Here is a 19,764-nt window from a genome sequence, read left to right as displayed (position 1 = left end):
ATAGTGTTTCCAAGGCTGGGATCTTTACAGGAGCAGACTGCCACATGTTTTTCCTGCAGAGCAGCTGAAGGGTTCGAACCACCCACCTTTCGGTTAGGGGTTGAGCGTTTTAACCACTGTGCCACCAGTGCTCCTTACTTTAACCACAGCATTGTGTAAAATACTTTTCTTATATTGTAGTGCACGTGTCCATTTTACTCTAAGTGATTACTCGAAAATATATAAAATTTCATCTATGGCTCGCATTGTATTTGGGCAGTACTGAACTAGAGCCTCACAGCTCAAAGTGTGGTTTGCAGACCAGCATCTCTGGCACAATATGGGAGCCATCCCAGACCTTTAGAATCTGCGTTTTACCAAAATCCCAAAGTGATTCTTACGCACAATAAGAGAAGCACTCATCTAGATGACGTCAGAAGCCATCCAGGCCTTTGATAGACACTCCAGAGTAGCCCCTTCTTTCTGGGGGTGGGGGAGGAGCCAGCGGGAGCAACAGGGAGGTCCCTGCCTGTAACTGTGATGTCACAGAGCAAACCCCATGGGTCAGCCAGCCCCACCCAGGCAGCTCAACCTTGTGTCCTGCCTTGGGGATATCCTTTCTATCCTCTCCAACCCACCCCACACCATCTTATCCCTCTGCTGGCAAGAGGGGACCCGATTTGTCCTCAGACTAAATATTCATTCCACCTAACTGATTAAGACAAAGCAGAAGAGAAACTGAAACTCTTTTGCCTCAGAACTACACAAGTGAATGAGCAAGCCCTCTCAACTGAGTCACCATGTTTGCATCACCCAGAAGGTAAGTACCTTGGTTTCTGAAACTCACAAGTGTCTCTTATGTATAGTAGACTTCATGTTGGTTTTTTAATGCAGGTCACATATACCCACTCATGGATTTAATTTGTTACTTCACACGCTTGTGGTAAGGAGCTTGGGAACACATTAAGGGAATCTATGAAGTAGAATGAAAATTTGTTACTCAAGCCAGTTTCTATTACTAAACCTGATGATGTCCACACCTTGGCCTCTTGCTCTTATCTTCTTCCATTAAAACTCCCATTTCTTCTTCCTCCCCTTCTTCATCCTCCTTTTCCTCTCTGCTTCCAGGTCTTTTTAGAGACCTGTGGCTCTTCTTTTTTTCCTTCCTCTGAATGATTGCTATTGCCAAAATCTGGCCCCTTGTGAAAGGCTCAAGGTGGCAATGACAGCAGTGGGCACACCTTAGGAACTGAAAGAGCTGACGTCAAGTTCTATGCCAGAAAATGGGGAGGCGCCCCTATGGTCCTGCTGGAAGCCAGCTCTGGTCTGGAATCTACTGGAACTGGGAGGTAGAGCACATCCTAAAGCTCTTTCTGGTCTGGGATAATCTTCAGGACTCATTCTAGACCTAGCAAGACCCTCACAATCAGCAGAGACCACTTGGGCTAGATATCCCTGCCTGTTTACAGTGGGACCTACATCTGGAAATGACCTGCCTCCCTTCATACTGGGAGCTGCCGACTTTCAGCTCAAAGAGATGCTGAAAAAGCAGATGTTGCTCATTCTCATATATGTTGCCTTTCTCAGGAGAGACGAATGAAACTTACAATTAGCCAGTGAAATGGAACACACACACAAGAGTGGAAGCCTAAGTGGGAGGAGTGTGGTGTGTGCTGTTCATGGACTGGAAGGTGGAGATGTCAGAAGGGGAGGGGAGGGCCTAAGCAAGAGACACCTCTGGAACTGCAGAGCAGAGCTAGCTATTCTGCAAAGCAGTCAGTGTGGGCTCAGCCAGCTTCCCCAATTCAGAAGCCCAAAGTGAATAGGTCATATAGAAGAACCCTCAGAAGTGAATGTGAACATCATTGAAAAAGTCAGTCATGGCTTATAGTAAATAGTATTATTGCTTTTTATTATCGGTTTTCTAGAAGACACACATAGAAGGATTACAGGAAAGTCTGTTTATTAATATATATGTGTCAAGTATAAAGTATACTTAATCTGTCACCTCATTCTGTGTGAGTTCTCATAATCTGGCCTGGAATTTGTATATTTTCTTAAAGGTGACTGTCTTCTGTTTACCCAGCCACAGTCAAGGGAACAATCTTCGGAGGTTTTGAATGTTGGTTCACCATTTACTAGCTTTGTAGCCCTGAACAAGTCAAATGCTCTGAATTTGATTCCTCACTTGTGGAATAGAGATGCCACCTCTCTTTCAGGCTGGTTATGAGGATTAAAGGAGATGGTGTTTGTGAAGAGTCTCGCTAAGTGCCTGGTACACGGCACAGATTCACTCTCTCTTCGTTTCGCTTAGAGGCACTTTCACTCTACCTCTGCTGATCTTCACAGCATGTGAAGGCCAACTCTTTCCCCTCGTTTGCCTGAGGAATCAGTCGCTCAGGGAGGTTATGTAGCACGCCCAAAATCACCAGTCTTGGGTACAGTAGAGACAGAACTCAGATCTGCTGAGGGGTCCACGGTCACTAAGTTTCACCTCTTAGATCCAGGAAATCAGGCCAAGCCGTACCCTTACTTTAGAACAGGAGCCTGGGACCTGTACATTTAGCGGGTACAGGAGGGGGCAGGGTAATGCCTGGCTGGGTTCTTCAACAACCCACAACTCCTGACCCTTGGCCACAGGCCTGGATGTGAGGAATTTGCCAGATGACCCATCTCTTCACTCCCTTCTGCCAAAGCCTTTCCAAGGCAGCTGCCGCCCACCCCCCACCCCCAACCAGGCAAACACTGCCTAATCTGGGCCCCCGCTCCCCGGGACCCACGTGGTCGTGCTGGGCCTCATCCCCTCCCTCTGAGCCCCCAAATCCCTCGCCCCGTCCGTTCGGCCCTCTCCCGCTCGCTCCTTCTCTGGGAGTGCCCCCGGGACGCCGTTCTCAGCAAACGCAGGAAGGCGCAGAGGAAGAAACACCAGCAGCCCGCTGCCCCACCCAGTCAGGAAGTCCCACAGCGCCGGCCGCCGCTCGGGCCGGGCCTCGCCAAACAATTCAAAACAGGTTCCCGGCGTGTCGCCATGGCAACGCTCGCCAGCTGCTAGGCGACCGCGCCGCCGTAGTAAACTGAGTGGAGGGAGGGCGGTATTACTCACTCAGGGAGGAGGGCTAAGGGGTGCTGACGGGACGCGGCTGCGCCCAGGCACCCGGGCAGCCGGGGGCGGGGGGACAGATAGGAAAAGAAGGCATGAGAGAGGCGCACGGGAGAACGGGCAGTCCCTTGGACTCTCGCCGGCGGCTGCACCCCAAACACCCTAGCGAGGCCGCTCCCGTTCCACCCCCACCCTCAGGCCCCGTGCGCCCCGTCACCCGCGCGTGAGCGACTGCCCCACAGGATGTGCAGATGTAGCTTCCCCTCTGATTCACTGCAGCTGCTTGGGGCCTGGAAGAAAGGCGGCTTCCTCTCGTGGAAATTACTGCATTAGCAAAAGCCCTTAAACAATTCCATGAAAAAGCGGAACAGGAAAGACGAGAGAGTGGAGAGAGAGGAGAGGCCTGAAATGCTTTTCTTTGGCCCTTCCTACTGAGCATAAGTAGAAGTGTTTCCAGGACTCGGGGCCCACGTTAGGGAGACTGAGTTAGTTTTTATTGTGTGAGCCTTTTGGGTCACGAGGACATTAAACATGGTTACAGCTGGGAATAATTAACCAGAGGCTGGGAAGCCCTAGAGCGAAGTGTGCTAACCCATTGCTTTCGAGTCAATTCTGACTCATAGCGACCCTATAATGATATTAATAGTGTCCTATAATGATACTAATATCGTGGACACTTAGCATCAGCGTCTTCCCTTTCGGTCAGGGATACAAGTATCGAGATGTCCTGTGTGAATACCTTCGTTATCTTCCTCAGCTGAAGGAGTCAAGTGATGGGCACTGAAGTAAAAATTGTAATTAGAGCAGCAAAATCTCAGAAGATTCTAGACGTCATCCAGGAAGATTCTAAATCAGTAGGGAATCAGCGAGCTTAGGAAAGGGTGAAACATTTCCAATCTGTCACTGGCTTTTGAGCAATCTATTTGTATCCTGGTTTCTGCGAACTGAAGATAAAGCTTGTTCATGAGATCATTGCTGTTTTCTGCGCTTTGCTCATCGAAAAGCAGGAATATTTCCACAGGTGGGAGGAAATGTATTGGCAGAGGAACTGTTTGATGAAACTCTGAGTGTATCTGTGTAGAAATGTGTCGGTTATGTCTGTGGACCTGCGGACCCTGTGGTTAGCGTCTCACTGCTCTTTATGTATGTGAACTGATCATGTCTAGCAGCGGAGCCCTGGTGGTACAGTGGTTAAGAGCTCGGCCTTCGCAACAGAAGCCCATTTGGACAGACTTTTCTTTATTCACACCTGATCTTCACCCATAGGCTTCCTAATTGTATAAATGAGCCTCGTTTCCATTACAAATTTCATTCATTCATTCATCCGTGTTAGACAGTGCTAGGCTCTGAGGATCAACAATGAGCAAAACATAGCTGCTACTCTAACAAGCAACTTAGAGAGAGCATGACAGACAAGTAAACCATGTGATGGGTTATATGAGAGAGGCTCACACAGACACACGAAGAAATGAGAAGAGGAGTGTGTCAGTCAGAGCCAGTGCGCAGCCAAAACACTGACATTCCACTTCAGGCTTTTGTCTACTGAGTAACAGACGGGAGTCAGTCAATGGGGCAATGGGGTTGGGAATTGGGCTCTTGGAAAGACAGAGGTACTACTTCCAGGGAGGTCAAATGAACTTTCCTTAGAAGAAGATGCCAGTATGGCTGAAGGCCCACTTGGATTCCTTAGCCCCAGGCTTTGGGATCTAAGGAAGTGGTGTGGGATACTATCTGCTCTGGCTCATTCTTCTTCTCACCCATCGCCTTAATTACCTCCAATCTACAGTGCACTCACGGAACAATAAATCGTATTCCTATTTACAAAGTAAGTGTGGGTGTCCCAAGACTGTTCTTTTTATACATACCTCATACATGTGGTTTTGTACAGTACAGGGAATGAACAGTGATTGAGGACCTTAGCAAATATAGGCAGTCCCAGCTCTTGGCTTTGTGATGTCATATATGTTGAGTTGCATATATACCCCTGTGGGAGTAATCCTGAGATGGTTAACAGTCGAACCTACCAAAGTTGAATAGTTTTGAGATGTGGAATCTTCATGGCTGCGCTGAGTCATTAGCTTCTGAGCTTCTGCGCCTAGCCTAATTATATTTATACTGTCTTGACTAGCATTTACTTTTTCTGTTCTAAGAGAGGTAAGGGAAGAAAAATGTATATATATTAACATGCCCAAATTACAATGAAAGAAAGTGAGTGGGATGATGGGCACTGATTTTTTGCCAGAGAAACTCATGTTTTGTCAAAGAGAGGAAATTAGAAGATGGGGTTCGGAGTCCTTGGGGAGAGGATTCAAGACTGGTCACAGCTAGTAGCCAGGCAGCCAACCATGCACAAAAAAATGCACAGCCTCCTAAGGGTCGATCCAGGTTTTGTGGAGAGCTAATATAACTTTGGAGGCCCTCTTTAAGAAGAATAACACAAAAGTACAAGTACCAATTAGGTACCGCGTCTTGGAAGGGGCCCAAGTTACTAAGGGACCATGAAGCTGAAGTTTCATTAGCTTCTCTCTGAATTCACCTCTGGGCCCCTTCCCATATGCTTCCCCCAACCAGTCAGCCAAATGTGGGTGGAGGTGACTGCTGCTCTCCACAGGATTGTTCTCTTTTTTTTCTTCCTTTGGCCTCCTCCCCACATACTAATCTACAGAATGCCATGTGTCAGCCTGTGTAACACACGAGGACTCCGCCACTCCCATCTTCTTGTCCCTGGAAAAGGCAAACTTCAGGCTATTAAGGCATAGCGGGGTGCAGTTTATGAGCAGAGGCAATAAAAACTGAAGACAAAAGGCTGTGCCAAACAGTGACTCAAGCGGGATATGAGAAGTAGCTGCAAGTATTTGAAGGGTGTAAGCATAGAGAAGGGAAAAGAATTGTTCACTGTTCTGGCGTGGAAAGGGAATAAGGATACAATTAAGTACAGAAAAACGTACAGAGAGCCCGTCAGGAAACATTGGCTAACTGTATTTTCTGGTACCGTGGGGCCGCATTGCCCATGGGAAGTACTTGAGGATCTGTTGAGTCACTGAAAACTACAACTGGCAGCAAAAACGCGCTGCAGGAAACAATCCTACAAGACGTCCTCACAGGAGGGGCTGGAAGCCCCCGAAGTTCATTCTGAGCCCTGGATTCCATAAGGCTGACACATGGCGTTCTGTAGATGAGTATGCGGGGAGGAGGCCAAATGAAGAAAAAAAGAGAACAATCCTACGGAGAGCAGCAGTCACCTCCACCCACATCTGGCTGACTGGTGGGGGGAAGCGTATGACTGAAGGAGGAAAAATGTGAGGAGATAGCACCACCCAGCACTGGGATGAAAACCATGTAGCCAGGAAACCAAGCCTGGGCTAAAACCTGTACCAAACTCCTTGCTGTCGAGTCCATTCCAACTCATAGCAACCCTATAGGACAGAGTGGAACTGCCCCACCCCATAGGGTTTCCAAGGAGCACCTAGTGGATTCGAACTGCCGACCTTTTGGTTATCAACTGTAGTTCTTAACCACTACGCCACCAGGGTTTCCAAGGAGGCCCTGAAAACTCAAAGGAAACCAGCAGCCAATGTAAAAAGTGACTACAAAATTTCTGCTCCCTTCTCTCAAACCAGAGTGATATCTCTGCCACAGTGAATAAAGGGTAACTTGGATGATACAGGAATCACTCCTGGACACGAACACGTGTTTATCAAATGTGCTGGTAACATCAGTCTGAGAAGAGTAAAGAATATATTGGGTGACAGCAGGATCCAAAGAGATTCTTTTGGCTAGAATGTGGACTAATTCAAACACTCTGAAGTTGAAGGGAACCTACCTTTTTGATTCTGCAAACCAATTGTACAAATATAGAATGGGGAAAACATTGTTTAGTAGCAAATCTAGAAAATGGGGGCAGGGGACAGGGCAGGATCTAGAAGGTATCATTAAATGTAAGCTCAGTATGAGCTCATTAGGGGTCACGTAGGTATCATTTTATGGCACATTAATTCCCTGAGTATGTAGTAAGACCTTTCTGAAATTCCTGGGCCTTACTCTGAAACGACTGTGGGATGTCTCAGAAAGCGCCCAAGAATCTGCATATTTTCCAAAGTTCCAAAGATTATTCCATTTTAAGTCAGAATTGAAAACTACTGCTCTACCTGAGGCCAACTCTTCAGACAAAGATTGGACTGGACTGTGGGACATAAAACGATACTCATGAAAATTGTGCTTCTTAGCTCAAGTAGATACATGAGACTAAATAGGCAGCTCCTGTCCAGAGGAGAGATGAGAAGGCAGGGGGGTTCGGGGGTTGTTTGATTGGCCCGGGGAATTCCAAGGTGGAAAGGAAGAGTGTGCTGTCACAGTACAGGGAGAGCAATTAGGGTCACATAACAATGTATGTATAAATTTTTGTATGGGAAACTAACTTGAAATGTAAACTTTCACTTAAACTACAACAATAAACAAGCATTAAAAAAGAAGCAAAAAAGAAAACTACTGCTCTAGAATGTGGGGCCCTGGTGGCGCAGTGAGTAACAGCTTGGCTGCTAACCAAAAGGTTGGCGGTTCAAATTCACCAGCTGCTCCTTGGAAACCCCATGGGGCACTTCTACTCTGTCGTATAGGGTCGCTATGAGTTGGGATCAACTCGATGGAGAGGCCCTTGAGGAATTTACAATCAAGAGAGGAAAGATAAGTAATTATAGTGGAATACAGAAAGGACAGTACTATGAGAGAGGTACAGCATCATGACAGGGAGGAGAGAACTGGTCTACCTTAGGGAGAAAAGAAACGCTTCAAAGAATGAATGACTTTTTAAGCCAATCTCAATGAGAGGCAGTTCAGCAGACAAAAAGATGAAAAGGCTTTCCAGGCAGAAGGAAGAGAACCAGCAAAGGCATGGCAGATGGAAGTCCGTGGACTGTTCAGGGAAAAACACGCAGTTGCAGAATGTCTCCAGCCTTGTCATTCTAATTAAATTGTACAATTTTTGAGGACAGAAAGAACAACGTGTACTTCTAGGTGACCAGCAACAAGAAGATACGCAAATTAACCCTTACTGATTTATCAGGTTACTTTTTTATGTTGGGGGAGAAATGGGATATATAGCCATAGGATTGCTGAGCCTGGATTTCACCAGTCCTACTCCTCCTCTATTCCACATCCTTGTCCTTACCCTTTCCCTAGCTCTCTCTCTCTCTCTCCTCTCTCAGCACTGCATGTGGAGAGAGAGTTCTTAATAATGCTTACTAAGCATGCTAACTAGAGGGTGGAGGCCAACCATGGCACAAGGAAGCAATTTCATCTCCATGGCTCTGTGAAGCCCAGACATTGCAGATAGTAGCGTTTATTCAAAGAGATGGAAAATCCTTCTCAAGGGAACCGGAACTTCTGTGGTAACGGTGACCCTGTAATATTCCCTGTGCCTGCCATAAAATCAAGCCCAATCCATTCACACCAGTTATACAGGGAATGGCAGTTAGATGGAAACTAGACCATCATCTGCTTTTTAAAGAGACTTCCCTCTGCAAATGCAGATCCTTGCTTCTTTGTGCTTAATCCCAGATCCCCACTGGCAAGCCCTCCTGTGTAATCTCCCAGAACAGCTGGGCCAAGATTGCATTGTCAATTATTAAATGCTTATGTTCCCTGCAAGGCAGCATTTAATCCTGAGGCACTCCAAAAAGTATGAGCTAGAAAGGAGGGGTAAGAAGGGGCCGGAGAAGGGTGGAAAGGCAGTTTTCACTCTTTCAACATTAAACCAGAGGGATCTGGAGCACAGATGGCACCCTGCGGTCCTTCTGAACAAGCTGCGAGTCGCTGACCATGCCCAAGGTAACCGGCTCCCCCTCTTATTGCTCAGGAGGCCCACTCCGTAGGTATTTTGCACCTGATTCTTTTAAGAGGTGTGCAGTCTTATCAATTTGTTGTCTGTATTAGCCTACGCTTATTCTGAGTTTTTTCTGTTAATTTATAATGATGGAAGAATTACTGCGTTTTTGGCACCCATGCACTTTTTGTTGATCTGAGTCCCTGAGTGTCAGGGAAGCCACCTTTGTCCCTTTTCATGAGCATAAAGGGTCACCTTGGTATGGGGCCTGTCAGCAAATACAGTGATACAGCTTTTCTTATGGCTGTTACTTCTTCACGATCAACTGCACCTTAAGGAAATCATTGCAAAATTAGATTTGTTCATCCAATTCAAGAGATGTATCTAGATCCTGGGGAGAAGAGACACATTGTCAGAAGTACAGAACTATGTGACAAAGAGCATGGTTGTATAGGTGTTGAAGAAAATGCTTGAAAATGAGGCTCCTTGTGTCTGTCCTTCGCGGCCACTCCTTCTGGAAGGACACTCTGAGCTTCAGTCCAAGCTCTCTTTCATTCTTCGTTTCTCAAATCACCTCTTCCCTTAAGTCAGCTGTCATCTTGATGCAGCAAGGTGGGTGTACCTTGGTGTGGGATTCGTTACTTCTTATTTCTGAACAACCTGGAAAATAACTTAAGAGATATGCGTAACTTGAAATGGATTGAGTGTAGGGTTAGAATCTGACATGATAGTGGACAAATTTCCAAACCAAATAAGATTGAAAATAAAGTTATTGAAAATGAACCCTGAGATTGCAAACCTTAGAATTGCCTGCATCCTTAATTCAATTTTTATACAGAATGATTGATGAAGATGTTTTACCTGGAAGCCCGTTTCCTATTGGAGCAGTGGATATAAGAATAATTAGAAAGGATTATTTATTAGAAAGAGTAACTCATAGTAACACAACAATGACTAAAATCAATAGGATCTTTGTAACTGAAACCAAGATGAAAACATTCTTTTTGGGACAGGGGACAACATATGACTCCTCTACCTGGCAATATAAGATCTTTTCTTCTTCCAAATGCTGTGGTTTTTGAGTCCTTAGCCAAAGTCACCTCGAGTCTTGCAAGGACTAAGAATTCTTGGTGGAGTTAATTTGTTGAGTGCTTTAAAAAAATCATATTAGCAGATTGTTTCCCAGAAGCTGTTTTATTGTGTGTTTTCTATATGAGTTTTACATATATATGAACTTTGCTTATTACGTATTGCCATAAATAATACGCCCTCTGTAGTATGCACTGCTTTAGTCCCTGGGAATTCTGAAGAATAAACTGTTGTGTTTCTAAGATAAAGTTCTCTGTTAAATGTAGAAAATGTTAAGCTGGGGATGAGGAGAGAGGCAGATTTATGGCGCTGTCCCATTTAGCTATGTTTTTATTTACATCTCTTAAGCTAAGCAGGCTTAGGCCTGATTAATTCTGATACGCAAGATCCCCTGGAAAGCTCTAGATGGTTTACTCTAAGCAGCATCTCTCAGCAACTAAGGATGGGCTTCTTCCCTGGTCAGTGTATATAACAGCACAAACTCCTCCATAAACAAAGTGCAAGACACGTCAGATTTCATTTTTCTAAATTATGTTAAATCAGGCTCCAAGCCACTGCTTGCCAAAGTGGACAAGTTCAATGCTTGGTCATTTTTCAGGTAATGCAGGAAAATGAGGAGGAGGGCAGGGATTCTAGCCAGAGCCACACTGCTCATGGCTACTTTTTACACTACCCCCTGCTGCCCCACCAGCTGCAGAGACACCCCTCAACGTCCTCGGCCCTGACCAAGGGCTTGGCCGCGGGCACCCAACCACTGCTCCATGCCCCACACTTGGTGTCCAGCCTCCACAGGCACGGTGCAACCATCTTCCATTTAAGATTCTGTCATCTCAGTGGCAGTGGATGGAAGCTGGGTCAGATCTCGGCCTGTCTCGGAACCTATTAATCCTACTTCCTCTCCCAGGACCAGGGGTTTCAATAGCCCCACATGCCTTCTTTTATCCTCAAAGTCCCAAAGCCTCCATTCGTTCCCCCTGGAGGTGATCCCTTTAACGTTCATTGGTAGGACACATCCCCTTTACTCCCTTCACAGGAATCCGTACTGCAGGGGAGGGGAAACTGATAACTCACTTTGTTCCAATAATAAATGATCTCAGCTAGTCAGTGCTGCTAATGTTCAATGGAAACAAACCCCAAAATAATTACTACAAAACATGTTTAGAGTGCTTCCAATTCTTTTTCTAAACCTTATATACGATAGCCTCAGGGGCTTAATCACACTATGACGGAGGTTGTTATCTGATGTTTAATCAAATCATCCTTAATAAGCCATTCCTTGAGCGTCTAATGTGCAAAATACCACGCTAGACGCCATAGGGAAGATAAAATAAAAACGACATGTTTGCTACCTAAAGGCAGTCTGAAGTCTTCAAGGGGAGGTAAGACATGACCACAAAGAAATGTGGTAGAGCATCATGGAAAAGGTAGAAACCAAGTTTCCCTGAAGCCCTTCCCAGCCTCACTTCCCATGGAAGGTGCTGGTTAGGGGAGCTTCCTGAAGGAGATGGGGCTCGGGATGAGTCTTTAAGGGCAGGATTTCAGTAGACACAAACTGGCCAGAGAAATATTTGTAGTGATACAACTTGTCCTCTCTCTTACCCAATCTCTGCTGGACTAAGGGCACCAGCTAGTGGTCGCCCTTCATCACTGCTGCTCAGAGTACATGATGTGAGGGGGTCATTATGGCCACTTCCACAAAGATACACATTCTCCCTAATGCCTGTCAGCTGGAGGCCAGGCAGAGTCTACTTGTACCTTTTGGGGCAGAAATGGAAGATTTTTTAGTATTATTTTTTATGGTGGTAAAATATATATAACATAAAATGTACCATTTTAACCGTTTTTAAGGGTACAATTCACTAGCATTAATTACACTCACGATGTTGAGCAACCATCACCACTATGTATTTCCAAACTATTTTCATCACCCTAAACAGAAACTCTGTGTCCGAAATGGAAGGGTTCCAGTGCATTCTAACTTCTGCATCCTTCATTATAATTTGTCCTATCTGGTGGATCACTTATATCCCTACTTCCGTGCACTGCTGTATGTCATCCCACAGGCCAGCCCCGCTCATTCTTTGACCTACACAAATCAGCTTGTCTTCTGGGGGAACCACACAAGGACTAACTTCAAAAAACATTATCGTTATGGTGCTTGCTTTGTGGCCACACCGGAAGCACAGTGACCACACGGCTACTTGGAGAAAACTCCCACAGGCTGGTCATACCTGTCATTGTTGGAGGAACGTGGCTTGAGTTAGGGAGCCACAGGGAAGGATGTGTATGTGTCCCCCCACCCCACCCCAAGGGATCTTTCCCAGGCAAAGAATCAGCTAGGCTAGCTAAGGGCTGGGGCTGGAGTGGGCGTACAGCACAGCCCAGATCTCCACACTCTCAAGCTCTCTCCCCATCCACTTGTGTTTGTCTGTTGCAGATGGAGTTCCCGAAGGTCCTCCCCAGCCAGCGGGCCTTCATATCTGCCATCCTCAACATGCTATCACTCAGCCTCTCCACAACATCCCTGCTCAGCAGCTACTGGTTTGTGGGCACACAGAAGGTGCCCAAGCCCCTGTGCAGAAAAGGTCTGGCAGCCAAGTGCTTTGACATGCCGATGTCCTTGGTTGGGGACAACACCAACACATCAACCCAGGAGGTGGTGCAGTACAGCTGGGAGACTGGGGATGACCGATTCTCCTTCCACACCTTCCACAGTGGCATGTGGCTATCCTGTGAGGAAGTCATGGAAGAATCAGGTAACCTCCTTACCCCATCTGCCTTGTTTGTTTTTCCCCCAAGGGATCCTACCGAGGCAAAGAAACAGCTAGGCTAGCTAATGGCTGGGGTAGGAGTGGGAAGTATAGCACTCCTCTGCACCCACCGGGCCTCACTTCCAAGCTCAGCATCTTCCACCTCTGTACAGTGTCCCTTCCCCACAGGGTTTCCTTTTTATCAGGTCAAGTCCATCCAGTGTTTCATCTCTTGCCTCTTTAATAGTAGATTGCTAACAAAGTGGCTCACCTGTTTAAAATAGCATTAACCTTAAGGATTTCATTTAGACCTCTAGGATGACGAGAATTTCCATTCTAGTGAGCTACAATTGCTATTTAGAAACAAACTAAGTTGAGATGAATATTGCAAAAAAAAAAAAAGTCCTAGCTCTACCTAGCTGTGACCTTATATGAATAACTTCATTTCTACAGGCCTTGATTTTCTCATTCTGAGATGAAAGGATCAGAGTAGATCACCTTTAAAGCTCCTTCTGTCGTCATCCCCCACCCCCACCAAAAAAAAAAAGTGTTCCCTTATTCTAGGTATTATTGTTGCAATTTTAAAGGTAGGGGAACTGAAGCCAGAGAGGATAACTAGATCCTGTAAGGAGGCCCATGAGGAGCTGAAGACAGAGCCTCCCAGGTCTCTTGCCACCTCAGTGCATACCAGCAAAGCAGGCACTGGCCCTGTGTGTGTTAGTCAGCAGGGGTTCCTCAGGTTAGGAGGAGTTAGACTGAGGACTCTGACTTCTCCCTGCACACGGCATCCAACAGCCACCTTGTGGCCTGGGAAGAGAGCTCCTGGTAGGGAATTTTTTCTAGTGCCCAATTTCCCTAATGGGCTAAGGGAAAAGGGGGATGAAGAAGAATATAAATGCATGTGTATTTACATTTGTCAATTATTACTGTGCCATAGCACTTCTCCAACCCCAGTCTTGGAAAATTTAGAGCTATTCAGTTCAGTGATGCAACAGCACCAAAAAGGTATTGGTTAATATGAGAATTGTTAACTCTTCCAGATACAAGAAACGGGAACATTTTTCTGTGTAGGCACTCTCAGGGGAAATGTCTTTCTCTTCATCACCAGTAATGGAGGAGAAAGAAGTTAATTTGGATGACTCTTGCCTATGTCATTCATTTATCCATGGATTCTTGCCTGCTTTCTAAAGGAGACATTTATTGAATTATTATATGCTAGGCAGGCACTGTGCCAGAGTAAACGGAGCAGCACCAGGTATGGGGTTGGGGAAGGCTTTCATCCCAATTGTCCCAGGAAGCACCTCCATGAGGTTGTACCTTGTATATGTTTCAGGGGAGAGGTGCCGAAGTTTCATTGAACTCACACCACCAACCGAGAGAGGTGAGAAAGGACTACTGGAATTTGCCATGTTGCAAGGCCCACGTCACCCCACTCTCCGATCTGGAGGGAAGCGGTTGATGGAGAAGGCTGTTCTCCCCCACGTCCCCTTGGGGCTTGTGGCAAGTATGTAGGTTTGTTAAAGAATTTAGTCGCTAGTAACGTGGGTCTCTCTTGATTTAAATTGTACTATGATCTGCTTTTCTTTCCTTCTGTGCCCCACTGGGAAACACAAATCCTTTCTGCAGCTGACTTCATTCATCTTCAGGAATGGAAAAATGTAACAGCAGGGATGAAGTTCACAAGGAGAAAACCACCAACGGCTCTTACTCCTTTACTAGCTTTTGCCAAGTAACCAGGTTGAATAGTTTAAGTTTTTCCTCCAAGCATTTTTTTTGTAAAACGGAAGGAAGGACTAAGGAAGGAGGGAGGGAAAAGAGAAAGAAGGAAGAAAGAAAAACAAACAAAACTGATTGTCTCAAAATTAACTGAGACAAAAGTTATATCCCTGCAAGATTTTATGAAAATCGGATTGCTTCTCAAATCTCCCTAACAGTATTTTCAGTCAATCAAGTTTACTTGATTGGCTATTGATACTGGATACTGAGCAGACTGGGAGCCAAGGAGATCAAAGAACACAAAACTGATGTTCCTAGCTGGCTGCAGCTGTCTCATTCTCCCCTTCGCTGATACTCTTCGGCTGTTAACTTCTAACAAGCATCGTGTGTTCACCCGCTGGTTCAGTTATTCACTGTCAGGGTAAGCGTTCCTTCCTCCTCTGGTTTCCCACAGGGATCCTCTGGTTATCGCTGGGAGCCCAGGTCACCTACATTGGACTTCAAATCACCAGCTTCCTCCTGCTACTAATGGATTTGCTATCCACTGGGAACCCTGGCTGTGGGCTCAAGCTGAGCGCCTTCGCTGCTATTTCCTCCGTGCTGTCAGGTGAGCGCCTCCCAAGGGGGCAGAGGTGGTTGTCCTCAGCTACCTGTGAAGCACTCGCTGAAGGGTTTGAGTCTCTGTCATGAGGGGAGGAAGGAAGAGGCCAAAGGCAGTACAAAGAATGGGGTGTGAGATCCATTACAGGCGTCTTTAAATTGAAATGGCGTGTGAAATTTTATATTGGATCATCATGTACTTTACAAAATAATTTATCTCTAGGTTCATTTCATTCGCAAGCTTTCTTTATATGTAAAATATATTGTTTGGTTTATTTTTCAGTCATGACATATACACACCTTTTCAAGGCTACCTTGGTTGGATAAAATGAGAGATGCATATATAAGATCAAAAATAAAGCCAACGTTGGGGGTATGGGCGGGACAAGTAAAAGGGAGAGGCAACCCTTGGTGCAACAGCCATTGGTGCAGCACCGGGGGCTCGGGGTAACCTGCAAAGATATGCACTCAAGAAGAAGCCCCCATTACTGATCAGTCTCCCTGGGATTGTGGTGGCATATGGATAATGGAACATTCAGGCTAGACTGCACTTTGATGCAAAATGAAGAGGTTGCTATCATTGACTGTCTAAGGGTTCCACCCTTCTGTTTCCTCTGTAGGCCTGCTGGGGATGGTGGCCCACATGATGTATTCACAAGTCTTCCAGGCAACTGCCAACTTGGGTCCAGAGGACTGGAGGCCACATGCTTGGAATTATGGCTGGGCCTTCTAGTAAGTACTTATCATCGCCTGAACCTTCCAAGTCCCTTCCCAGCCAACCTTCGTTAGATTTTCTGCCCTAAACTGGATGCTTGCTTTGTGTCCTTCTGCCTTCTCTTCATCCTCAGAAGTCTGTCACAGTCAAATATATGGCTGGGCCATCGGGTCATAGCATTCTTTCCCCACCTTCTGAAGAGTGGCAAAGAGGATTCTTCTGGTTTGTTTTGTGAGGATGCTACCTTGTCTAGTTGTTCTGCTGATACAGCTATGGCAATCACTTCTTCCCCTGATATGTGTGCTGCCCAAGGGAAAGGAAACACTGTGTATGGCTTATGGAAATTCTTTATATTTTATAGTTATACTGGATGACTCAAGGCATTGGAGGACAGAGAAATGGAGAATTAGCCTTGAAATTTGGATTTAATTCCATTCCTTGTGAATGGCTCACTCTTCTCCTCTAATGAAGTACTCTAATTTCTTCCTCCTACTTCCATTCTTATTCCATAAAACTGTGTTAGAAACAAAACTTTCCCTACCACAGTCATTCCCTAACTCGTAAAGAACTAAGGGGTCAGTTATTTTAGATTTCTCTTAAAAAGCCAGAAGCAACAACCATGACAAAACACACACATTCAAGCTGTACTTTCCCATTGTTCTAGAGCTTCTCACTTTCTCCCTACAGGAGCCTGGATATTTTTTATTCACTGCATAGTTGCCAGTCTAGACCTGAATTTCCATTCTAAAGAAAGCAGTATGGAAACCCATACAGGCATTTTTTTTCCTTGAATGTCTTTTATAAGATCCTATCCCCTTTCTCATGGTCTAAAATGTGCTATTTGATTCAGTGGTTCTGGTCTCCTCCACCAGCCACCACATCAGCTTAGCTCACTTTTCAGACCCCCCGTTTCTCACCTTGGTTTATCTTCTAGTCATTCTTAGTGTAACAACTCCTGAGCGCAAACTACAAAACTCCCAGCAGAAGCAGCTCAGCTGCTGAGGTGTCTACGTAGAAGTTTGTCAGAGGCAGCAGACAGGAACATACAGTACCAGCATGTGGCCTGGCTTTAACCATCACTTGGCCTCATGGAATCCCTCACTAACCTCACAAAACTTCCTGTTTCCTGAGCTTCCCAGAATCATGGGGAGATTTAGGGGTTTGGCTTTCCAAGTTTATAAGAATGTGTTTGATATTGTTCCCTGGTGTCTTTATTTTTTTTTCTTTCTTTCTTGAATTTATCCAATTTCTCTTAATCTCTAGCTTCTCTCCCATCCATTATAAACTCCCTTAAGCCAAGAACCACAGTTTTCATAATAAGCAAATTCCACTAGTGCAACCTATAATACCTCTAGATTTGTAACAAATGTTTCTTGAATGACTCTCAGACATTCATCTTTGTGGACCCTAAGACTGCAAAGTTCAGAACAAAGGATAGAAGAAGAGGGATGATTCCTCTTGGCATGAGTGAAAGAAATCTTTGGCAGGGTATATGTGTCTTGGGGGAGGGGGAGGGAAGAAGGTTATTGCATTAGGCTGTGTCCACTATATATAAAGGTATGGAGATTATAAAGGGTAAAACACACAGACCTGGGTGGGATAAAAGAGCATGGCCCTCCATGACAACTAAATCAATTCAGTGAAAATAAGTCTGTTAAACCCCTTGTCTGACTTTAACACTGAATGAGTCATTTTTTTATTTACAAAACATTCAGAATGTATCCTCCTACTACAGACCAAATTCAGTCCTCTTGCCCACAGCTCTACCTGGAACATGGAGGAAGGCAACACTCTCAGGTCCCGAAATCCCTAAGAGGCACCAGCCTAGTCTACTAAAAGGAAGAAATCAAGGTGTTTTGTTTTCACCCTGTACAAACGATCCTGATGGTCCACTTTGTGTACATTTGTCCCTAGCACGGCCTGGCTCTCCTTCACCTGCTGCATGGCGTCTGCTGTCACCACCTTCAATACGTACACCAGGATGGTACTGCAGTTCAAGAGCAGGCACAGTAAGAGCTTCAAAGACAATCTGAGTCGCTGCCCACACCACCACCAGTGTTTCCTTCAGCAGCTGTCATCTGCTGCCCAGTCAGGGGGGCCTTTGACTGGCTACCACCAGTACCAAAATCAGCCGGTCCACTCTATCTCTGAAGGAGTTGACTTCTACTCAGAGCTACCAAACAGGGGACTTCAGCAAGGGACCAGCCAGGGGCTAAAAGAAGAGGTCACTGGGTCATCTGTAGAGGAAGAGCAGTGTTAGGAATAAGTGGGTTTGGAGTGCAGGCTAAGCCCTACCTTACATGTTTGTTATCAACATGTGCTTAAGCCCAAGTTCTGTTTCTTGAGTGTGATTTTTAGAGGCTAAGAATAAGGGTATCTTAAAGTACAAGTCCAGTAGGGTCCCCAGATGCCACTGCTCCCTTCTCCTTCAGAGCTGTCTCGTTTCACCCATTCCCCATCTATCAGTTTCCTCTGGCTGCCAGAACAAATTAGCACAAACTGGGTGGTTTAAAACATCAGAAATTTATTTTCTCACAGTTTTGGAGGCTGGAAGTCTGAAATCAAGGTGTCAGCAGGCTCATGCTCCCTCTGAAGGCTCTAGGGGAGGATCCTTCCTTGCCTCTTCCTAGCTTCTGTTGGCTCCTGGCAATCCTTGGTGTTCCTCGGCCTGTAGCTGCATCGCTCCAATCTCTGCCCCCACCTTCACGTGCCTTTCTTATCTCCCGTGTCTCCGTCCTCCCCTCCTATGAGGGCACCAGTGGCTGGATTTAGGGGCCACCCTAATCCAGTATGACCTATCTTAACTTAATGACATCTGCAAAGACTCTATTTCCAAACAAGGTTCACATTCTGAGATGGCAGGTGGGCATGAATTTTGGGGGAAACGCTATTCAACCCCACCACACTCTGTATCTCGTTTCTCCTTCCTGTGCATTCAGAATTCCCTTCTGTCCTTTACTGATTGTTGGTTATGTCCCAAGTCTTGGGATAAGCAATAGAGATTAAAGGGGAGAAGAAAAGGCATAAAATATAGTCCCTGCTCTTAAAGGGGTTATAAATCTGGCCATTAATGTGGGATTTGGAGGAGCAGAGGTGGGCAAATTAACAGTAGTTGGATTGAGGCTCAACTTCGAGGGGTGTGCTTGAATTTTCTGGAAGTAACATATGAAAGATGAAAGCACTGCTGTGACCTCTGACATCTAGGACTGATGTCCTCCACACTCCCCATTAGTGTCCTGCATCCACATGGTAGACACCCAGTAAAAAATTTCATTAAATATTATCCTAGAGGCCATTCTGAGGGTAGTATAACATGAGAAGGCTCCCAGAGCATACAGAGACAGGTCAACTTCCAAAAATGGCCCACCGAGGCATTTCCAGATAGGATTATGACTCCCCTGTGGAGAACCATACTGGAGACTGCCCCAGCAAACAGGGCTAGGGCATACACTCCTCTCTAAGTCCTCACCTTCTCCTTGTCCCTTCTGAGAGACTCACCGTATTATCTTCCCCATAAAGAATGCCATCCACCCATTCACCTTTTCTCTTTTCCATAAGGAAAACAAACCATCCTTGATGTCTATGAAGAAAGAGAATAGCACACACGTATGTTCCTGTACATAGTATTTATTCTGTAACACTTCACATTTTAAATAGTGCTTCCTGACAATATACCAGCTGGCTTTTCTTTAATATGGACAAGAAGGAGAACAATTCACATTTAAGGGTGGTGGTGTCACCATACCACAACAGATGGGTAAGTAGAGACCATTTGAGGTATGGGGAGGATGTTGTTTGGGAAGAGGGGGAGGGTTTGTTAAGAGAAACAAAGAAGAGAGATTGGGAGGAGAGAAGACCCCTGCACTTGCAGAAGTTATTACTGCTGCTAAACAGTGGCTATACTGGCTTTCCCGGCAACCCCATGTTGGGAGCAGGGAAAGAAAGGAGCACTTCCAATCTTGGATATGTGGTTGAGTGGCTGCCTGCGAGGAGA

General features: G+C 45.7%; 1 protein-coding gene across 2 annotated transcripts; it reads left to right on the top strand.

The window, feature by feature from the left end:
• The first annotated feature begins 622 nt into the window (after positions 1-622).
• GSG1 (germ cell associated 1) lies at positions 623-18,098 on the top strand. 2 transcript variants are annotated; one of them, XM_004387331.2, is made up of 6 exons: positions 623-799; positions 12,427-12,745; positions 14,073-14,120; positions 14,910-15,062; positions 15,676-15,787; positions 17,685-18,098. In XM_004387331.2, the coding sequence occupies exons 1-6, from the start codon at positions 752-754 to the stop codon at positions 18,028-18,030; spliced, it is 1,026 nt and encodes a 341-aa protein (XP_004387388.1). In that variant the 5' UTR covers positions 623-751; the 3' UTR covers positions 18,031-18,098. The 2 variants fall into 2 exon arrangements, with proteins under 2 accessions (XP_004387388.1, XP_004387387.1); XM_004387330.1 differs by lacking the exon at positions 623-799 and adding an exon at positions 8,729-8,905 and having other exon boundaries at positions 14,073-14,243.
• The last annotated feature ends 1,666 nt before the right edge of the window (positions 18,099-19,764 follow it).

Source organism: Trichechus manatus, unplaced genomic scaffold (genome assembly GCF_000243295.1).
Source record: "Trichechus manatus latirostris isolate Lorelei unplaced genomic scaffold, TriManLat1.0 scaffold00184, whole genome shotgun sequence".
NCBI lineage: Eukaryota > Metazoa > Chordata > Mammalia > Sirenia > Trichechidae > Trichechus > Trichechus manatus.
The sequence above is the reverse complement of the archived record's forward strand: the minus strand, read 5'-3'. Positions and strand labels throughout refer to the sequence as shown.

Bases quoted from the DNA above. Each gene is read 5' to 3' on its own strand.
- GSG1 (XM_004387330.1), top strand. The intron at 15,063-15,675 runs GTGAGCGCCTCC...TTTCCTCTGTAG, and splicing joins TATTTCCTCCGTGCTGTCAG to GCCTGCTGGGGATGGTGGCC. The intron at 15,788-17,684 runs GTAAGTACTTAT...ATTTGTCCCTAG, and splicing joins AATTATGGCTGGGCCTTCTA to CACGGCCTGGCTCTCCTTCA.